The following is an 18,255-nucleotide window of genomic DNA, read 5'->3' on the forward strand; positions in this document are numbered from 1 at the left end:
AAGTTGAAGCAGACACATATTTTTCTCCATCAATACCAGCTGTCTTCCTGGCTGCACAGCATCTATGGCTGCCAAGCTAGAGCCTGCAGACCCTCCCAGGGGCTGAGAGAACAAAGCCGCTCGGCCCAGACTCAGTCTACACACCACTTGTTCAGTCCAGAGACAGTGACAGCTTTTTATAGGCCAGACAACAGGAATCATCCTCACACTAAGAGTCAAGGACACTAGGGTCTCCGCTCAGTGTTTCCCAGAGTTCCCAGGAAACGGCAGAAATACCCTCAGCTTCAATCCAGAACAACGTCAAAATGAACTGGAAGTGGTGTTTACTTTGTTTTTAACCTTAAAAAGAGAGGCACCCCAGGGATGTATTTACCAGGCCCTCCGTTTTGTAGTTAATTAGAGTAAATGTGGGTTTTTGTATCATGTACAAAAGAGGCCACTGCCTGCTTCTCTTCTTCTTAGCACCTTCCTAAATGCCCCACTAATGCTCTGCCAGTACAAACAGCCGCATAGTAAAATGAGCTCCAGCCAGCAGGGCCTACCTGCTCCAGTTGCTGCTGCTCTAGCTGCCTCTTTGTTTATATCAGAGGATGCTATTTGGTGTGCAAAGCTTAACATCGATACGAATGATTCTGGCCACCGAATAATGAGAATAATTGAACACAGAGTTTATTTAAGCATAAAACATATTAAAAATTATTCGGTTGATTTGTAAAAGAGAAGAGTTTGGGTCTGAAGGGAACGATGGGGGGTCGGGTTCCCCAGGTCAGCAAACAATATGCGAGGTGGACACTTGGCCCTGGCAGGACTGGCGGACATGAGGGCAGGGGGAGGAGAACGTGGGTGAATCGGAGGTCGGACACTTCCAAACATTGGAGAGACCCCTCAGAGGGAGTCAAGCCTTCCAATCACTGCTTCTCCACATTCACTCTCACTCCACCAGGCCCTCCCTCTGTAAAAACTATGATCCAGACACAGCACTGGATCTACTGGTGGGGTAGATTTCTCTGGTGAGATTTCCAGGTAGACTTGTTTCACCAGAATTTTTTCCTTTACTGGTTTTTCCTGTGAGCCCAATGTTCCTAGTGACAATTGTTTGGAAATGTTAGGCAAGATACATGTTTTCCACAAGCAACTTTTAGAAGCAGGTTTGCATACTCCGAAAGGGGGTGGTGGTGGCGTGGCTTTTCCCTCTTTTCTGGAACTCTGACCCTACGGGGGAGATGGCACCACTTTGAGACTGTGGACAATTTTAAATAGGTTCTGACTTAAGGGCACACACCTTATCGCCTACAGGGGGTCGAAGTAAGTAAATTACAGTACTTTATATATAACCTTGAGTGAATTATGAGGTCATGCCTGACTTATAGACAAAATGCCATAGTGAAATCTGGGTCATGACGAGAAGCAGCATCCAAACTTGAAGTTCGATGGAAGAATTAGAGGCTGTGAACAGAAAGAGCGACATGGTAAGTCCTATGAAAAAATGTACTGCTTGACATGGATCAGCCATCCTGGTGGATTCAAACAAAGGCACCTGCTTTTTTCAATGCCAAGAACCCACCTTCTCCAAGTGGACTTGACTGTGGCAGTGAGGAAGTGAAATTAACTCAACCTCTAGATGAATCCTAACTTAAACGGGGAAACCTGGTAGCTAAGGCTGCTGCAGCAAAGTGTGTTTGATGGATCACACACCCCAGTCCTAGACTTGGGGGCCAGATTAAAGGTCACCACTTCGTTCTTAAATGCCTGAATGTGTGTGTGTGCTCAGTTGCTCAGTTGTGGTCTGACTCCTTGCGACCCCAGGGACTATAGCCCTCCAGGCTCCCCTGTGCATGGAATTTTCCAGGCAAGAATACTGAAGCGGGTTTCCATTTCCTTCTCCAGGGGATCTTCTTGACCCAGGGATCGAACCCTCAATTCCTGTGTCTCCTGCATTGGCAGGCGGAATCTTTACCACTAGCACCACCTGGGAAGCTCTATTAAATGGCTGGATAACTTTCTTTAAAAAAAAAAAAATTCCATCTTTTAGATAAAAGATCAGGGACTCAAAGGTTTAAAAAACCAAAAAGATGCTAGTATTCCTTGAGTGGGCTTCCCTAGTGGCTCGGTGGTAAAGAATTCACTTGCCAATGCAGGAGACGTGGGTTCAATCCCTGGGTCAAAAAAATCCCCTGGAGAAGGAAATGGCAACCCATTCAGTATTCTTGCCTGGGAAATCCCACGGACAGAGGCGCCTGGAAGGCTACAGTCCATGGGGGTGCAAGAGAGTCAGACATGACTTAGTGATGCAACAACAACAATAAGTTCTTTGGGTGTTTGCTTCATCTTTCCTTCTTACTTTCTGGAAGTCTCATAGGTCAGCTGCTCACCCACTGGGCCTCGCGTTGGAATGTCTCCTTCTGGGAGTCAAGAACTTCCTGTGCCCCTGGCTGCCCGCCCAGAGGCTGTGAGCTCACCTCGGCAGCTCTTGCCGTCCTCCTGCAGGGTGCCGGTCACGCAGCTGCACAGAGGCCCGTCCACCCGGCTCGTGCAGATCTGCTCACATCCTCCATTGTCCTCACACCAGTCCAGCCCTGAAAGACAGCCCTGGACAAGTTACCTGCAGACAGTCTAGCTCTTCATCTCATATCTACGGGCAAGGCTTTAAAGAGAGGCGTGGCAAGGGAAAAGGCCTAGTACTCTCATGAGTTTTCAGTAATCTGTGAAAGGATGTCATTATGGACACCTGTGATTATGGCAAGCTTCGCAAACTGGGGTCCCCAAGCAGGCGTCCTCAAGCTCCTGGTTCACCAGGTTCACGTCATAGGCACAACACAACCCCGGAGTTAGCCTGAATCTTCAAATCCCATTGTTTTAATCATTTAGAGTGTTTTAGGGAACATACATACTTTTTCTCCTAATAGGTCCCACTGAAATGATCTGTTCTTTAGGTTCCTTGGTATAATCTGTGGCAGTCCTGGAATTTTGAGGGCAAGTCTGAAAGACAGAACACCAAAGGGAACATTTCACACAATTAAGCTGATAACTTATTCTTCACCACATCCTCACCTCCAAAAGAGGCAGGGGTTCAGCCCAGAGCACTATTGCAGCTCAGATTAATTAGAAGCAATGTATTCTTGATCATTGAGCCCCCTGGGACTTGGGGCTGTATGTTGAACAGAATTTAATATGTTCTCCACACTAGAATTAGATTCAAAGAGGCTCCCCTCCTAGGAAGGAGGATCCTGTATCAGATCAGATGGTAATGTATGGACCAGCATCGGTAAGCGGCTCGGGCCACCGCCCCTCTCAATTCTGCCAAAAATGTATTGTTCAGCCGCTTAGTCACGTCTGACTCTTTTTTGCAGCCCTGTAGACTTTCAGGCTCCTCTGTCCATGGGATTTTTTCAAGCAAGAACACTGGAGGGAATATCTTGCCATTTCCTCCTCCAGGGGATCTTCCCAACCCATGGATCAAACCCTCGTCTCCTGCATTGGCAGGCAGGTTTTTTACCACTGAGCCACCTGGGAGGCCATCTGTCAACATGTTGCTGCTGCTGCTGAGTCACTTCAGTTGTGTCCGACTCTGTGTGACCCCATAGACAGCAGCCCACAAGGCTCCGCCATCCCTGGGATTCTCCAGGCAAGAACACTGGAGTGGGTTGCCATTTCCTTCTCCAATGCATGAGAGTGAAAAGTGAAAGTGAAGTCGCTCAGTCGTGTCCGACTCTTCGCGACCCCATGGACTGCAGCCTACCAGGCTCCTCCGTCCATGGGATTTTCCAAGCAAGAATACTGGAGTGGGGTGCCATTGCCTTCTCCGATCTGTCAACATGAGGTGAGGGTAAAGCTGCAATGTTAAGAGTTAGGGGCCAGGGACTGGCGCAGTAAAACCTTAGGGACATAGTTGTACATGGTGGAGATGTAAGCCTGGCGTGGACCAGATGATGAGTCTGTCACCTCATCTGCCAGCCCCTCAGAGCCCCAGGCCCAGAGCATGGAGGTGGATAATCTGTGGGATAGCCCCTCCCTAAAGGAGACCTGGATAAAGTACATACTGAGCTTGGCAGTTTGCTTCTAAGTGGAGGAGATCTTGGCCCCAGCCTTCACTTCAGAGGCAGGTGACCTGGCTTCTTGAGGCTCTGGCACAGTAGTTCTCAAACAGGGCCAATTTTTTCCCCCAGGGGACACTGGGCAATTCCAGGAAGCATTTCAGGTGTTGTACGAGGGGAGGAGGTGCTGGCATCCAGTGGGTGGAGGTCAGAGATGTGCTGAACAGTCAACAGAGCACAGGGCAGCCCCACAGCAAAGAATCATTTGGTCCAAAATGTCAGTAGCGCTGAGGTTTAAGAAACCCTGGTCTAGTGTTACACCAACAACAGTCTGACATTTCAGAGATAGAGAAGAGTAAACGGTCATCATTCTACCCTGCTCTCTTATTGTTCTGGCACAGATGACTATCACTCCTGGGCATCTGAAGATGGTTGTTATTCAGCCACCGCCAGGTGCCTTGAGCCCTAAAAAAAAAACCTCTAAAGAGCCACTGAACTTGGCATTCACCATCCCCACGTGGGGAAACCTGAGGCCGTGAGAAATAAAGACGCACATTGAATTTCCACACTCTCACTTACTATTTTGCAGGAGTACTTTTCTGAATCACAGAGGGACACTGCGCAGTGTAGGTGGACTTCATCATAATCCCCAATGAACTTAAAGACCGTGACGTGGAAGCGGCAGGTGAGGGAGACGCCGTTCTCCTCAATGCCAATGGTGTTGTCTTTAATGTTCTGACACCTGTTCAGAAAGAAAGGGACTCTCTGCTTCACACGTTCATGTCCCACACCGAACCATCACGAACGGTAAAAATGCCTTTGCGTTTGAAAGTGACCTCTGGAGTGTGTGGGCTTGTTTTGTTAGGACTCCCTTACAGTTTCATAGTTTGTTGGAAAAGCATCAAATAGCGCCTCAAATTAGCATCTTAACTGCAACTAAAGACAAAACAACCGGAGGGCCTGTACTCAATTTCCCTGCACGTCAGTTTCTCATCCCTATCCTTCAGAAAGCTGTGTTTTACGGGTATCAGTTAAACAAACACAAGATGAGTCCCTACGTCTTCTGTACTTTCTTCAGTTAATTAGCAATTTGGGGAGGGGCCCCTTTTTCAAGATCTATTGGGAAGTCTCCCTATAAGTGCAAACACATGGGAGCTGGAGAAGACAGACAAGCTGAAGGGACACCCCTGATTCCCTCTTTGCGGTACTGAGCCAATAGGCAAGGGACGACGGTATCTGCCTCCACTCGTTGGCGTTCCCCAAATGGCCCGCAGTCTCTTATGCCCCAGGGTCTTTTCACACACTGTTTCCCCACCTGGAAGCCTCTCTGCACATCTAACTAACCCTGCTTTTTCTCCAGTGCCCGTCTGTGGTTCCCCCTCCAGTATAAATATGCCCTGATCAGGCAGGAACAAGTGGCCTTGCCTGAAATTTGCCGACAACACCCTGCTGAGCCCCGGGGAACATGAACCAAGGTGCAATCGTCACGGTGTCTCCAACACACTGATGGGCACGCAGTAAGTATTTCAAAAGAAGATGTGGTACATATATACAAGGGAATATTACTCAGACATTAAAAAGAATGAAATAATGCTATTTGCAGCAAATGGATGGACCTGGAGAGTATCATACTAAATCAGTCAAAGAAAGACAAATATCATATGATATTGCTTATATGAGGAATCTTTAAGAAATGATGAGGAATCTAAAAAAGATGATACAAATGAATTTATTTAAAAAACAGAAGTTGACTCACAGACTTAAAATAAGAACTTATGGTTACCAGGTGGGTAGGGTGGGTAAAAGGGAGAGATTGGGAGTTTGGGGTTGACATGTACACACTGCTATATTTAAAATACATAACCAATAAGGGCCTACTGTAAAAAATAAATAAAATTTTTAAATAAAAAGGAATATTTAGATGCTGTGTAGTCAAACTCATACAAATATTTGCCTGACAGATAAAAGCTATGACACATCTTTTAACTCCAAGAGAATATTTCTGTGTGTGTCTATGTGTGTGTACAATTATATATAAATTGTATTTTTACTTTTGGAACATTACAAACAGTATTAACTCTCAGAACTGTTTTTTTTGAAATGTGGTGTTAAAATTATACTTAATTTTTAGACCCCCCAAAAACTCTGGGAATAATCAGTGAGTGAATGAATGAATTGTGCTGCCATGGCCAAGGCTGGCCCATTGCAGCCAAGGAGCTCTTTAAAAAAGATCTTATCAAGATAAAATGGGTGGCTCTTCTCCTTATGTTTTCTTCCCTTGGCCCACAGAATTCAATAGTTTAGTGATAAGGAAAAATTTTAATTGATGTTATTCTTCAGGATCCCCACACCTGCTCAGTTTGGTAATTCAGTCTATAAGGCAATAGTTTCCTAAAAGCTTTGAAACAAAAACTTATTAGCCATACTTTTCCTTGTCACTGTAACTCATTTGAATAATCTAAATTGGTTCAAGGATTCTGCAGTGTTCTCAGCCCTCTGGTCTTCACGCAGCAACTCCCTCCTTTTTTAAAAAAATATTTACTTATTTGGCTGTGTCAGGGCTTAGTTGCATCTCGTGGGATCTTCTACCTTTCTTTCAGCATGCAGGATCTTTAGTTCCGGCATGTGAGACCTAGTTCCCTGACAAGGGATTGAACCCAGGCCCCCTGCACTGAGAATGTGGAATCTTAGCCACTGGACCACCAGGAAAGTCCCCAGACCTTCCCTCATAACTAGACCCCCAACTCCCAGAGAGATGATTTGAGATTTAAGTGTCAGAAAAACAGGAAGCAGAAGGAAGGGGTCTCGGGAAGCAGGGACAGTCTGTCTGGATGTCGCCTTAGGGGGCAAACAAACCGAACACCAGGATCCTTGTCCACAATCGGAAGGATGGTGTCCTTTCCTCTGTCTGGCCATACACAGAGAGCAGAGAAGTGACCTTTGTGTGCTCAGACCACTGCATCACTGGTACACGGCAGCGGCATCTCTGCACCCCCCACCCCCGTGTAGCTGGAGAGAAGCAGCTGACCCCCCTACCCCCAAATTCCAATGCAGAACCATTCTGCTCAGTCATTCCGCACTGAGCATCAGTTTTTCCATAAGCTCACTGGAAAAAAAAAAAACACAAAACAATAACCATATTCCTTCAAGAAAGGTCAAAAGGACTCATGAATTAAAATTCTCTCACATGATGAAATTACTTCTCACCCAACAACAGTTTAATTTGAAGACCTTCATCCAGACCCTGGGGGAAGCTGAGATTTATGAACGCGCTCACTTACTCTCCCTCTCTGGGTCAACTCTATTAAATACTATTTAAAAAATGCTAAATGCCACAGTGTCCTTCAAAGGCAGCCCAAGCCCACCCACCAGGGTTTGTATAGTGGCTCAAATCGTAGCCCTTTTATTTTGGGAGAAAAGACCATGATGGGGTGGGGAGCAAGGGAACACATGGAGAAAGAGACCTGTTACATTAGCCTGAGCATCTGGATCTGCAAGATACCATGTAATCCTCAAGCCCTTCCCTCTGCCTCCAGGGAGGCTAAAAATCAACCCAGAAAGATAGTGCCTTCATGAGGCCTTTGCTGAAAATCCCATTCGACACCTCAGCAACCCACGCCATAAGCCACACCTGGCCAGGTAGGGAGTTGATGTACCTTGGTATCTGAAAGATTTCTTCCTCTGCCCCTTGCTGGTTAGGTAGCCTTGGGTGAGCTGTATTCAGGCTCTGAGCCTGTTCATCTGCAAAGTAGTGGATGTTTATTGTTTGTCTGCCTAGAAGCATAGTCTTCTTTGGGGGAACTATTCCTTCCCTCCCCAACTTGAAGGCTAATTATACCCTATCCATAGCACCCCAGGGAAGGATGCTGACTCAGGCCTGAGATAGGGTTCAAGAAACACTATTCCCAAATCTGGCACCTTGAATATTTTCAACTGAAGGAGTTTGAGAAAAATGACAGAATCAGGAAGGTCACTCTTCTCCCCTGAAAGAGGCCATAAAACTCTCCTGTGAGAGGTATACCAGAGGAAAGGAGCATTCTTATCTCCAAAGTCAAGGGGGCACTGAGAAGAGTCTGAAGAGTCTGGCTAAGATTTCCCTTGGTTCACTATAGTGACCACACATGATGGACCTATCATATCCACAACTGTTCACTCTTTGTCAAATGGGGAAAACGATACTCAGTTTGAACGATTTCTTAGAGTCTCCATTTCCTTATGAAGACTCCCGTGTCATGTAAAATTTATATTAAATAAATGTGTATGCTTTTCTCCTGTTAATCTTTGTCCAAATAATTTTCAGACCCAGCCAGGAACCCTAAGAGGATCAAAAAAACTGTCCTCCCCAACACCAGGCACTTTAATGTTGCATCTTCTCCAAACAAAGGAGAGGGAATCCATCCAAGAAAAGCTTATCATACTCCTTCCCAATTCCCTGAATTGGGATTAGAAGGAATGCTCATTCCTGGGGGTTACAATGCTGAAAAAATGCTGGTGTCTAATGAGGACAATGAGAAAGACAGAGACAATGACAGAAACAGAGAGACAAAGGATAGAGGGAGGGAGGGAGTGTTGACAGCAACTGGCCCCCGAACCCAATTATTCCTGAAGCCACATCTACTTATGTGATTTGGTTTTGTAAACATTAAGTACTTTGTTTTTGCATAAACTTGTTTGAAATGGTCTATACCACTTATAAAAGAAAGAATTTTGATAAATACAGTCATCTGCTTTTAAGAATTCATGTACTGGGGTGATGGAAATGTTCCAAAATTAGATTATGATGATGGTTGCACTTCTCTGTAAATTTACCAAAAATTGTTGAATTTTACACTTAGAGCAAATGCATTTTATTGCACATAAATTATGTATGCAATAAACCTGTTAAGAAATTATTGTTGCTTGACAAAACCACTAAGTGTTTTTAAAAAATAAAGATAATTATCATGATTGTTGATTGGTTCATAGCCTTTTCTTCTTTTTCATTCACCCATTCATTCATTCAATAATTTTGTTGCATAACCACTATTTTTCAGGAAATATACTAGGTGCTGGGCACATATTGGTGAGTAGAAAAACTCACCTACAGGCTATTATGCCAATTCTTTTTAAATTTTGATAGATCCATTATTCACCAACTTTAGTAATTCTCATTACCTCCTTTCATTTGTAGATAATCCACATTCAACTCAGATTGAAATTCAAAGTAGGTAGGGCAGAAAGCCCTGTTTGATCACATTGAGAATAGAGCATTTTATAGTTAATGCCACAGAAAACTGGTGATCTACCACTAAATTGTGTGTGACTTCAAGAATTGCTTGTTCTCACTAAGCCTCAGCCTTCTCATCTATTAAAAAGGAGCTTATCACATTTACTTCATACGTAGTTATAAGGATTAGATAGTTCTTGGGTGCAAAATGCTGGTCCTGTAGGTAGTCAGCAAATGTTAGTTACCTTTCTCTTCCCTAAAAAAGATGTAGACAAATCTCACGCTAACGGCTCTGAGACCGTCCTTCAGGAAGAGGCTACCCACCCGCCTTCAATGATGAAGTATCGGAGCTTGTCGTTGCTGTCACGGGACGGGGTGGCGTAGCATTTGTTCAGTGTCAGAATGAGATGTGTGGAGTCAGCTCCGACCACAAAGACCCCAACGTACAGCACATCTCGAGTTGTCAGCACAACTTCACCCTGGCGGTAAGGATGTTTGTAGGAGGCGTTTTTGTAGAGCGCCATCTTGGTGGTGAAGCTGCCTTCTTGAGTTGGAACCGTCAGGTTAATGACACTATAAGGGGAAAAGTTGTGGACTTAAAAAAATATTCACAGCCTAAAAGTCGAGAGTTATGTTTTATTTGGTGGGAATTTGTAGGACTCCAAATGACCCTGACCCAACTGCTCCCAGAATGGGAGGGGAGGGGCCAGGTTATACAGAAGTTTTGCAACAAAGGGTAATCTGAACATCCAAAAATTATTGTTAATTAAAGAAAACCAGATATCCCAAGTTAAGGAATTTAGTGCTTTTCTATGCACGGGAAGATGCAAGAGTCTGGGCTCACTGAAATCATTCCTTGGATATGCACCTCAGCTATCTGGGGCCAGTATCCTGTTTTCACATCCTAAGCTTCTTTTTTTCAGGGCTCAACTTAAGGAGTGGCTACAGTCTGGCGGCTGCTAGATGGCAGGTGTTCTTTCCTTCCTGAGTTGCCTCAGGTCTCATCAGCTCACCATGCACGGGGGCTGCACTCCCTGATGACTGTGACATCCTTTGTTTACTGACATGGCAGCAAATATTCCGGTTCTCACAGTCATGAGTAGGGAACTCCAAACAATGCTGTCTATCCAATCACCATTTTCCAAGCTGAAAATGCAGAGGGAAAGCCAGGCAGAGAGAAGTAAAGTCTAATAGGCTACATGTGGCCATTAAAATTAAACTAAAAATTCACTTCCTCAGTGCCCTGCTCCCCTGGCACATTTCAAGAGCTCAATGCCCACATACAGCTACTGCATTGGACAGCACAGATATGGGACATTTCCATCCCTGTAGAAAGTTCTATCGAACAGCACCGGTGTAAGACATCTGAGTTCAGAAAACATGAATTATTCTTTCCTAGTGCTTCAGAGACAGATGCTAGCAATTTTGATTATGCTAACCTTAACTGTCAAGGAAAAGACAGAGCGATGTGCACAGCCCCTGAGATTCTCTACCTTAGCATAGGCTTCACAACGGAGTCCAAGGAGATCTTGATATCCAGCTCATAAGCACATGAAAATTCCACATTGATTGTCCTGTCCCTGGTGATGATGTTGCCAGTATTATTGGCACTTTCGATCCAAATAGTGTTTTTATACATGATATGAGTGCCATTGGACTGCAGACAAAGGAAGGTCAGAAATCATTAAATCTGGGTGTGAGTATGTGGCTTGCATTTTAAATCCATGGGCCTGAAAGTAGAGAAATGGCTTCATTCCATACATAACCCAGAGGCCAGTATAAATCAGGATGGAGCTAGTCTCAGCATTTAGTAAGAAAAAAAAAAGTATTAAATGGATGGCAACAGCACCTTTCAATCTGATAACTTTGAATGCCCACCAAGGGTGATTTCATGTACCACTGAATTCTAAGTACTACCAGCCCCGGGTTATCTGTGGGAACCCAAGCTGGGCACAGCATAAAGTATTGCCATCCCAAGGTAAAATACATATCATCTTTCAATTCTTAATTCAAAATCCACCCCCTGTCAAATCTTGTACCAGGCATGCCCACAAGTACCCAAATGGATACATGCATGTTTTACCATCTTGCTCCTCTCACTCGCTGATTAAAAAGTGTTAATGTACACAGTTAACAAAATATATATTACCATATGTAAAATAGATACCCAGTGGGAATTTGCTGTGTGACACAGGGAGCTCAACCCAGTGTTCTATGACAACCTGGAGGGGCAGGGAGTGGAAGGTGGGAGGGAGTTTCAAGAAGGAGGGGACATATGTATACCTGTGGCTGATTCATGTCGATGACTGGCAGAAACCAGCACAATATTGTAAAGCAAATATTTTGCAATAAAAAATTAAAAAAAAAAAGAAAGATGGCAGGAAGGCACAGGAGGAAGAGAAGTGAGATGCTTTGCTAACCTAGAAATTAGATAGCCCAAGACAAAAAGTTGTGACCTTGCTATATTTCTGCATCCAACTGTTAAATGATGTCTGAATCACCCTTACCCCTCGAAATAGCTGAACCCAGCTGTCTTTACCTGGAAGAACAATAAAAGCACGAAAGAGATAAAAACATGTGTCAACATTCAGGGCAAAGGATGACAGCAGACAGGGCAAAGCAGGGAAGGAAGTATGTCACTTATCTTGCTTTCAGCTCAATCAATCACTTAGCACTCAATGATGGGTGTCTTTTGCTGTTTTCCAAGGAGCATGTTTCTAAGTTAGACCCCTGAAGTTGGCTTAAGGACGATCAGTGTGCAAACGTCCAGAGCTGTCGCCACCAAGGCCGGGCGCTCTTTCTGGCCCCTGTTGCTCACCTGCACGATGTTTCCACAGTTCCCTTTGGTGTTGTTGATCTGAAAGGAGATAAAGTCCTCGCCCTCAATGCCGGTGCACTGCCTGTCATTGACCCGCACGCCCTCCCTCTCGAAGCCGAGCTGGAAGAGCTTGCACTTAGATATGGACACTTCCATCTGAGCCGCCTTGCAGGTCACCTCTGCATCAATGATGTCGTGGGAGTCTGTGGGGACACAGGTATGAAAGGCGAGTCACTGGGAGCTGCCCTTGCTGCGGGAGTGGGCATGGTACCCTGTCCTCTTCAGAAGAGGCTGATGATCTTCACACAGAAGCTTTGGCATACCTAACAAAGCTCTGATCAGTCTCAATGAGTATATGAAGTCATTCAAAGCAATAACCTGAGCAATGCCAGAGCCTTTTTTTAAAAGATGAAAATGCTATACAAAGCATCTTTGCTCTTTTCTTCTTAAACCCAGGATTCCTGCCCCATTCTGGTAGGAGCTACTCTTGTAAGCTCCATACCGTGTCTGGCTTGCTGTGGCCTGGCTAAAAAACATGATTCAAGTGAGGGCAGCCCTGGGCTGGTACCCAGGCCAGCACTAGGAGCTCTTGTTTTCTGTCATGGGATGCACCAGTGGACATTTTCCATGAGTACACAAACACAGGCTAACGAGCACTAAAGAAGCAGAGAGAAACACTTTTATCTGCTTTGGTGAAGCCTTTGAACAGCTCATGTGGTCCCCTCCTGTGGAGCCTTCTGGTCAACCAGGCATTCATTTGCTGATGCTAAACGTAGCACATGCCTCCTGAGTTCCCTGGTTCAACCAAGGGCATGGAGCTGGGAAGCAAAGCAGCTCCCCTTCAAGCTGACAAAACGGGTGTGCTCTGGGCCAGGGACAAGGTCATTGCTACTTTAAGGTGGCTGTGGTTAAGAACAGGGCCTGGAGTCCTAATGGCTTGCAGTTTGCTTCAACATTTCAGTTTTCTTCGAGACCTGCTGAAAAGTTCAGGGAAGATAAAGCTGGCTTTAAACATGTCTTCAAGCACCTGGCACTCTCGTCCTGATTGTTTCATGTTTTCGCCAAACCACCCTATCTCCCTGTGAGTCTAAAAGATCAATTTGGATCTCTCTGGTGTTGAACATGGCCTCAGATGGAGCTGACTGATTCTATGAATGTACAAATTTACGTTTATCATTTATTGAAGAAAGGGATGTAGCTACAAGGAAATGAACATTAGCCGACTTTGAAGAGGTCGGGTTCCTTTCTTGTTCTGCTTAAATGCTCATGAAAACTTCATTATCTGGGTTTCTAACCCACAGTATGGGACGTGTGGTCTCCCACCCAGGAGCTCTCCTACAAGGCTGCCAGGCGTCTCCCACTGGGCCTGTCTTGGAGGGGGGGGCGGCAGGTGTCACTCACTGTTTCCATAGGGAGGGGGTTCAATGCAGCCACACAGCTCCCCTCCATTTTCCAGTTCACAGGTTCGGTTGGGACAGTCCACCCCCACACAAGGATCTTCAACCACTCCTGCTAAAAAGGAAAACAAACAGAAACACACACAACTTGATTTTCACACCAATGCCCAGCAGCATGTGGTCACACTCTGAACTTGCCACTTCAGTGGACCTGGTGATGGTCAGATGGCAGATACAAATTAACAAACAGGGCAGCCTTTCAGGAAGTAATGACGATAGCTAATAATTGGGTCTTTGCTATGTGTTTCATGCATTGGTGGCATTATCTCTTCCAACCCTTACAATCTCTGCCAGCTAAGTACTGTAACTTGGCATCACAGCTGAAATGTACCCAAAGTCACGCACAGGTGAAGGTAAGTGAGGAGGATGGAAGATACGAACAAGCTGAACTGCCAGCACGTCCCGAGATTCCTGCACTTACTGCTCTGTACACCATCATGTGCATCAAAGTCTTTATATTTATATAAGCTGTAGACTGCAAACCATTTACCTCTATATTCCCAATACCTGGCCACCTCACAGTAGATACTCAACAAGTAATTGTCAAGAATGAAGATTTCAAGGCCAGTAAGGTCCCAGAGAGGTCCCTTAAACCAGGACTTCTTAGTCTTTTTTTTTTTTTGATTCATGGTCCACATGCTTCTACTTAATTTGTAAAAGTAGGCAAACCAAAATCTACACACAACTCGCCAGCATTGACTGAGATTAATGGCACTTTTTTTTTGCCAAAACAGGGAAAACTCTAAGTAAAATACAAATGTATGTGGAGTGTCATCACCAACAGATTACAAACAATATTTCTGTAGCAGATGAGCCCACAGGCCACCTGCAAGCTCATTAACGTCTCAGTTTGAGAACCACTAATGGAAAACACTTTCTTTTAGACACTCATTTCTTTATTTAAAGACTCTCTTTCCCTATCCAGGTGTAATAATCTTCCTTGTTGTCATGGTTTCTAACAGTAAGTGTTAAAGAAACAGCCATGATTCAACTCAAGCATGCGCCAAGTTACCTTCAAGAGTTTAAAAACAAAACAAAACAAACCCCTCAAGCTGTCCCGTAACTGCAGATGCTTCTCCTGACCTTCTGCTAAATAACCATTACCACAGGTGAGAGGACAGGAATGGAGTCGCATCAGTCTGTCTTAATTCCAAGGAAGATGACTAGAATAAGCCCTCACCATCAGCTAAATACACGTACTTATTATTTTTGCAGTTTAAACTTTTTATTTTGTATTGAGGAATAGCCAATTAACAGTGTTGTGATAGTTTCAGGTGAACAGTGAAGGGACCCAGCCATACATATACCTGTATCCATTCTCCCCCAAACTCCCCTCCCACCCAGGCTGCCACATAACACTGAGCAGAGTCCCCTGGGCTATACAGTAGTCCTTTGTTGCTTACCCATTTTACATATAGCAGTGTGTACATGACCATTCCAAATTCCCTAACCATCCCTTCTCCCATCCTTCCTCCTTGCAACCATAAGTTTGTGCTCTAAACAGTGAAGCTCTTTCTGTTTTGTAAATAAGTTCATTTGTATAATTTCTTTTCAGATTCCACACGTAAGGGACGCCATAGGATATCTCTTATCCTCTGTCTGACTTACTTCACTCAGTATGACACCCTCTAGGTCAGAGAAGGAAATGGCAACCCACTCCACTGTTCTTGCCTGGAGAATCCCAGAGACAGGGGAGCCTGGTGGGCTGCCGTCTCTAGGGTCGCACAGAGTCAGACACGATTGAAGCAACTTAGCAGCAGCGGCAGCAGCAGGTCCACCCTTGTTGCTACAAATGGCATTATTTCTTTTTAATGGCTAAGTAATATTCCACCAAATAAACTTATTTCTTAAAAGCTTCTTTTTCTAGAGACCCATTTATTGCCTAGTGCGTTCAGCACCCAAGACAGTGCTAAGCACACAGCAGCCACCAAATGAATGTGCTGGTTGATTAACACAATATGCAAACCACCGAGGAGAATAAGGGGAAAAAAAGTGTGGAGGTTACAGCTCCCAAGAAGACAAAAACCTCACTTACAAACAGAGTGGGCCATTTACTACTTGGCAAATACAACATGCCCAATACAGAGGTTAAGTTTTGAGGTGAAAAACAAAAACTGATATATTTTTTTAAAATTCCAGACAATTTCTGAAGTTCAAGACAGTTTAGGCTCTTTAAAGTATTGCTTATTAACAGAAGAGGGTAAAATATTAAAGTTACCAAACAAAACATTTCTATTGATTGCCAACAGAAACTACTCCATTTACTTAAGGGTTTCTGAAATCACTGAGTGCATATTTTAATTAACGACATTGTTTTCAGGTTCTGAATTGTGTATCCCTACTCTTGTCAGGTGTGGTGTGCAGACTTACTGATGAGAACACTCCATCTTTAAAGAAACAGGGCCAGTTTTCACGGCGGTACCGGTGTGTACACAGGGCTGCTCTTGTGCCTCGAGGGACACGCACACGTTCTGACGGACGCAGTGTCACACTGCATTCATGGGACAGAGTGACCATTTATGTACATGGACATGCATATACGGATATGACAAATTTATGCGTGTTTAGGCACACACTTACTTGCGCCATCTATCTGATTAACATGGCAAGAAAACAAAGAGAATAATAGATAATGGACATCAAAGTAGTTATCTCACTACAGAAAAAAAAATGCAAGAGTCTACAGATTTTTATTTCATCAATAGCACACATATAATCCCTTTATAAATCTAATCATGGCTTCCTTGCAACCAGGAAGATACAGCCAGCTCAGTCTACCATTTGCCACCTGCCTTCTCTTTGTGATCTGGACTCTGACTCATGTGAAAGGAGCTTTTGGAGAGCTGAATTTGGGGCACTGAAATCAATTAGGAGTCCCATGCTCTGTCCTGCTATCTTAGAAGTCACTACACTGGTGCTCTTCCAACCCAGAGAACCCCACCTTCCTCCGCTGATATTCTGAATTCCATAACTGGACCTAGGGGGGAGTCAAGCGCCACTGAAAGTGCCCCCTCACAGAATCTCCTGCAGCCCACACCTCTCCACCCTTCAACCCCCAAAGCAGATCTACAGGTTGAGATGGAGACCAGTGGCTAGCCCCGGACAAAGTGACGCCACTGGCCAAGCTGTGCTTTCTAACTCAGAGAAGAGTCTGCAGAAATAAAATCATTCTCTTACAGCAATTCTCCCTCTCAATCCACTCGGTGCTGAGGATTCCGAAGGAGCGGCAGGACTCCCCGTAGGCGGCCAGGGAGCCACACAGCTGAAACTTCTTGTGGTTGTAGCAGCCGTCCAGGTAGCAGGACTCGTAGAAGGGGAGGGGGTCGAGCAGCCCGTAGCAGGGCTGGAAGAAGCCCTTCATGTCCGTGAGCTTCAGGCAGTAGCCGTCGCCCTGCATGTCCTGGATGTGCACGTTGTCGCACATGGCCGCGTACTGTGAGAACTGCAGCTCGTTGCAGCTGGGGGTGAAAGACGTAGTCAGACCAGGAGGCAACGCCAGGCGTGTGAGACGGCCAGTGGGGGTGGGGGAGGGAGACCACAGTGGTGACCTCTTCAGCTAACCCAGAAGTCAGTGTGGGTGCTGATCCCAACCTTAACCCAGGCTAGGGTTCAAAAGTCAAGGTAGTTTCTACTGTTACAGCACTGGGATGAGCGAGGGTAAAATAAAATGATAGTAGCCAGTGTGTCAGACAAGGGTAGATATTGATATAATAACCATTAACCTTTGATGTCCGAGAAGGCAATGGCACCCCACTCCAGTACTCTTGCCTGGAAAATCCCATGGATGGAGGAGCCTGGTGGGCTGCAGTCCATGGGGTCGCTAAGAGTCGGGCACGACTGAGCAACTTCACTTTCACTTTTCACTTTTCACTTTCATGCATTGGAGAAGGAAATGGCAGCCCACTCCAGTGTTCTTGCCTGGAGAATCCCAGGGACGGCGGAGCCTGGTGGGTTGCCGTCTATGGGGTCGCACAGAGTCAGACACGACTGAAGCGACTTAGCAGCAGCAGCAGCAACCTTTGATGTGGGCTTCCCTGGTGGCTCAGTGGTTAAAAAAAAAAAAAAAAAAACCCACCTGCCAATGCAAGATATGCAGCTTCGACCCCGGGGTTGGGAAGATCCCCTAGGGAAGGAAATGGCAACCCACTCCAGTGTCCTTGCCTCCTGGAAAATCCCATGGACAGAGGAGCCTGGAGGGCTACAGTGTATGGGGTCACAAAGAGTTGGACACGATCAACTCTGTTGTTTAGTGACTACACAACAACAACCTTTGATATAACTGACTGATATGATTGATACAATAACTATCAACAGATATGGATATAATAACCAATAACAATAATGATAATTACATTATTATTAATCAAAAATAAAAGTAATAACTGTTGGTAAAGTAAAAGATTTGAAAGGACATCCAGAAGCTTCTAAACCATTTCCAGTTTAGCTACCAGAGACCATAAGGAAAATCTTCACAAGAAAATTGGTGTCAGGCTGCAACCATTTATAAGAGAAGAAAAAAAGGAAATAAGAAGGGAAAGGAAACTCAAACAGAATGATGATTCCTAAGGAGGAGCTGAATCTTGCTCATCTTTGGAAGCCCCAGAATAGTTTAATGTGCAAAGGAGTCATTTTTCTAACTGTGGGTCCCAGAAGTGACATTTTAGAGAAAGCATCACATTAGGAATTCTGAAATCTAATCTGGGCTTTGCCACTTACTGTGCCCCCTCATCTAAATCATTC

At 44.9% G+C, this 18,255-nt stretch overlaps 1 protein-coding gene across 1 annotated transcript in view; it reads right to left on the reverse strand.

Annotated features, from left to right (window-relative positions):
* Positions 1-647: 647 nt before the first annotated feature.
* TECTA (tectorin alpha) overlaps positions 648-18,255 on the reverse strand; it is an 85,893-nt gene continuing 68,285 nt past the window's right edge. Inside the window, exons 16-24 of the mRNA XM_006044885.4 lie at positions 16,693-16,973; positions 13,460-13,570; positions 12,059-12,261; positions 10,734-10,897; positions 9,565-9,813; positions 4,614-4,776; positions 2,892-2,979; positions 2,460-2,576; positions 648-1,446 (exon numbers count right to left, since the gene is read on the reverse strand). Coding sequence (XP_006044947.3) covers positions 1,346-1,446; positions 2,460-2,576; positions 2,892-2,979; positions 4,614-4,776; positions 9,565-9,813; positions 10,734-10,897; positions 12,059-12,261; positions 13,460-13,570; positions 16,693-16,973 — 1,477 coding nt within the window. The 3' untranslated portion in view covers positions 648-1,345. The remainder of the gene's footprint in view (positions 1,447-2,459; positions 2,577-2,891; positions 2,980-4,613; positions 4,777-9,564; positions 9,814-10,733; positions 10,898-12,058; positions 12,262-13,459; positions 13,571-16,692; positions 16,974-18,255) is intronic.

This window comes from Bubalus bubalis, chromosome 16, assembly GCF_019923935.1.
Source record: "Bubalus bubalis isolate 160015118507 breed Murrah chromosome 16, NDDB_SH_1, whole genome shotgun sequence".
NCBI classification, from domain to species: domain Eukaryota; kingdom Metazoa; phylum Chordata; class Mammalia; order Artiodactyla; family Bovidae; genus Bubalus; species Bubalus bubalis.